The 4,049-nt window shown below is 38.1% G+C and overlaps 1 protein-coding gene across 4 annotated transcripts in view; it reads left to right on the forward strand.

Annotated features, from left to right (window-relative positions):
- LOC106883406 (epidermal growth factor receptor kinase substrate 8) overlaps nucleotides 1-4,049 on the forward strand; it is a 134,064-nt gene that overhangs the window by 124,410 nt on the left and 5,605 nt on the right. For all 4 annotated transcript variants that reach the window (XM_052971640.1, XM_052971639.1, XM_052971641.1 and 1 more), the window contains 2 exons: nucleotides 1,031-1,095; nucleotides 2,895-2,986. In XM_052971640.1, the coding sequence (XP_052827600.1) occupies nucleotides 1,031-1,095; nucleotides 2,895-2,986 (157 nt within the window). The remainder of the gene's footprint in view (nucleotides 1-1,030; nucleotides 1,096-2,894; nucleotides 2,987-4,049) is intronic.

Consider the following 4,049-nt stretch of genomic DNA (forward strand, 5'->3'; position numbering starts at 1 on the left):
GCCAACCACTCCGAGAGTGTAGTGGGTGCTTTTACGTGCCACCGGCACGAAGGCCAGTCAGGCGGTACTGGCAACGGCCACGCTCGAAATGGTGCATTTTATGTGCCACCTGCACAGGAGCCAGTTCGGCGGCACTGGCAATGATCTCGCTCGAATGTCTTTACACATGCCATCCGGCACAAGTGCCAGGAAGGCGATGCTGGTCACAGATGCCATGACGGTTTCGCTTTTGTACTTAAATATATTCACATACATGACAGTTCATTCACAATACTTCAAAATAATAGAAATATTGGTTTGATCTTGCTGTGCATCTTAGGTCAAACTAAGTGCATTTGACTATAATCTCTGGTTGAGCTTAGTGTCTTGGGTTGTTCCAAGTCATATGTGTGAAACTGAGTGGATGGAAACTGGGTGGAAGGTTTTAGGAAAGGCATCCAACCATAGAAGCCATACCAAAACAGACAATGGTGCCTGGAGCAGCCCTTGGCCTTACCAGCTCTTGTCAAACCATTTAACCCATGCCAGCATGGAAAACAAATGTTAAATGATGATGATAGTTATGATGATGATGTGTATATGTATGTATGTATATATATATATATATATGTGTGTGTGTGTGTGTGTGTGTGTGTGTGTGTGTGTATGTATAAATGTGTGTATGTATATGTACTTATATATTTGTATGTATATATGTACAAATGTGTGTGAAGTACCAGTCAAATACTGTGGTTGATAATATCCACTAACCCCCATCTGTTGAAATTGTTGGCCTTTTGTCTAAATCAGAGACCATTATTAATATCGGCATTAACGAGGCAAGCTGGTAGAATCATTAGCATTTTATTCATCTTTATGTTCTGAGTTTAAATTCCTCTGAGGTTGACTTCGTCTTTCATCTTTTTGGGGTTGATAAAATAAGTACAACTCGAGCACTGGGATCAATGTAATTGACTCACCCCCTCCCTAAAATTACTGGCTTTGTGCAAAATTTGAAACCATTTTTAATATCAGCGTCATTTTGTTACAGGCTCAAGATATTGTTGATGAAATTTTGAATGCAAAAGCTGGCCGTCCTCCTACCAGTCGTTTCAAGTAAGGATTGAAGTTGCTTTCTATTTATTGCTGTTTTATCCCAGGTCTGCTATTATCAAGCAAACCTATATAGATGATTTGTTGACAATGATGAAATGTTTGCAGTTAACCTACTCCCTCCATCAAATTGACATTGCTTGTATAGGTGTGCTGTGTGTCACATGTCAGATATCAAAGTGCATTGTGTTCATGATGTGTTCTGCTCATGAACACAATGCACTGCCCCATCTGGGAATTAAACCCACTGTCTTGCAATTTTATGTGCAACACCCTAACCACTAGGCCACATGTCTTTATGCAGTAGAATATTCTAAAGTACATTATGTACTGTGTCCTTTAGGGTGTGCTTTAATATGGTGATTTGGTTGCCATTTTAACATGCAATGTGACCATGTAAAGGCTCCTTCATTGAATAATTTAGTCAGAGTTCACTCTGTTGCAAACATTTAGATCAGATCTTCCACCTAATCTTGGAGTCCATTCAATGAAGGTCATGATTACTAGTCTTTTATCTATAACATTAAAAAAAAAAAATGATAATCAAATAACTATTGTCATGGTACATCAGAAATTTATATCGCAATCTTTGGAAAAATATAAGCAAAAAATAATCTTAGCTTATCTCAGAGATTAGTCAAGACAGCCTTCAAACAAAGTTATGATCAAAAGTGTTCCAACTGTGGCTTTTTATGTTTTTAAATCTGTATACAGGTTTACATTATCTATTTGTTATTGATTTTTTAAAAGACAGCCCACAGTTGTGCGCGATTATTGCCAGTGCCGCTGGACTGGCTCCTGTGCAGGTGGCACGTAAAATACACCATTTTGAGCATGGCCGTTGCCAGTACCGCCTGACTGGCCTTCGTGCCGGTGGCACGTAAAAGCACCCACTACACTCTCGGAGTGGTTGGCGTTAGGAAGGGCATCCAGCTGTAGAAACTCTGCCAAATCAGATTGGAGCCTGGTGTAGCCATCTGGTTCACCATTCCTCAGTCAAATCGTCCAACTCATGCTAGCATGGAGAGCGGACGTTAAACGATGATGATGATGATGATTTTCATTTGTGGAAGATTTCGTAACTATTACTAGTATTTCTTACTGTGATAAGAAAGCCTTTGTCATTAGCTTCAATCTGGTTAGATGTCAAGGAATGCTGTTAGGGGCTGAAGCCTTTAATGTTTTCTAAGAATCACTTCTTTGTCTGAAGAAGATAGCTCGTGAATATGACCCAATCCTTTTTTCTTTTTCAGACACTTTATATGGGTGAGAAGTTAAACCATTGTATTAATTGTTTAGTTTAAATTTTTGTCGTTTCATACTTGGAGAGGCAAATACTTGAAGCTTGTGTTGGGTGAGATGTTGGTTAGCACTTGGAGGAAGATGTTTTATATCTGTGTTACTATATTTACATGTCTGTATGAAGGGGTGCTGAAAAGTTCCTGGCTTTTTGTAAAAAAAAATACAAGAGGATCAGTTAATAATAATTTTATTTGACATATTTCCCTCTCAGAGTCACACACTTATTGCAGTGGTCCTTCAGTTTTTTCAAACCCTGTAAAAGAACTCAGAAGGTTGGGCCTCCAACCAGCCCTCTTGCAATACCCTTGAAGCCAGAGACTTTTCAGAACCCCCTCGTATAATTAAAAATTTACCGTGCTATTATGGTTACATAAGTTTATCAGATTGTAGGTTTATATTTGTGTTAGTATGGTTGTATATGTGTCTTAATTATAGTTTACTATCTGTGTTACTATGGTTACATATGTTTGTCTCATGTGAGGTTTATACCTTTGTTACAGTAACCAACTCATACCACCACCACCCTCTCAGCCTGCTCCAGAACCACCAAGTTTTATGACTGCCAAATCTAGCTTTATTGCTGCCACACCAGGTAATTATTTCATTACTTGTTTCATGGTATTGCCTGGGTAGCGAGGACTGAGACAGAATTGAATGATGTTGGAATGACCAAATTGATTGTTGATTGAAATAACTGGTTGTTCATTGAAAAGTGTTTGAAACAAGTTTTTTGTGGGTGGTTGGGAGTGGACAATATTATATGTTGGGTCATATATGTATGTATGGATGATGTTCGTTTGTTCTAGTGTGTTGCTACAGAGTATTTAGTTGTGATTTATATTACTTTACACACGTGTGTATATGTATGTATACACACACACACACACATGCTCACACATACACACATATATATATATATATGTAAAGAAATGTAAATCACAACTAAATATTCTATAACAATACACTAGGATGAGAAAATGCAATTTATTCACTATACATGACAACAAACAACAAAAATAAACCAACAGTTGTAGTAATGGGTTTCCTCCAGGATTCGAAACCCTAACTTCAAACTACTACACAATTACACCTTGCACATTCTCAACACTAGCTACTGATGTCATCCTAAGCTTAACCAATTAAATTTTTTACTAGTCAAAACTGGACTTTCAGGAAAAAAAAAAAACATTTAACCGAGCAAGACAAGTGACTTAACAGAATCAACCAACTGGACTGCTGGACAATTGTCAGACAGAAACATGTTATCAAAACAGCTGATAAAACAAATGACTTCACCAGGAAGTCAACCAACCAGAACGCTGGCCTACTACCAAACCAAAGTATGTAACCAGAACATCTGAGAAACCAGTGACATATTCAGGCAGCCAGCTAACCAAAATACTAGACTATGGGCAGACAAATATAAGTGACATCATTAAGCTTATAACCAATCAGAACTTGAACCTAAATCTTAAAAAGCTCTCTCTCTCATATATATTATATATTTGCTTATGAACCACATGGTTCCGGGTTCAGTCCCACTGCGTGGCACCTTGGGCAAGTGTCTTCTACTATAGCCTCTGGCTGACCAAAGCCTTGTGAGTGGATTTGGTAGACGGAAACTGAATGAAGCCTGTCTTATATATGTATATATA

The sequence above is a fragment of the Octopus bimaculoides genome, chromosome 11 (genome assembly GCF_001194135.2).
Source record: "Octopus bimaculoides isolate UCB-OBI-ISO-001 chromosome 11, ASM119413v2, whole genome shotgun sequence".
In the NCBI taxonomy this organism is placed as follows: Eukaryota; Metazoa; Mollusca; class Cephalopoda; order Octopoda; family Octopodidae; genus Octopus; species Octopus bimaculoides.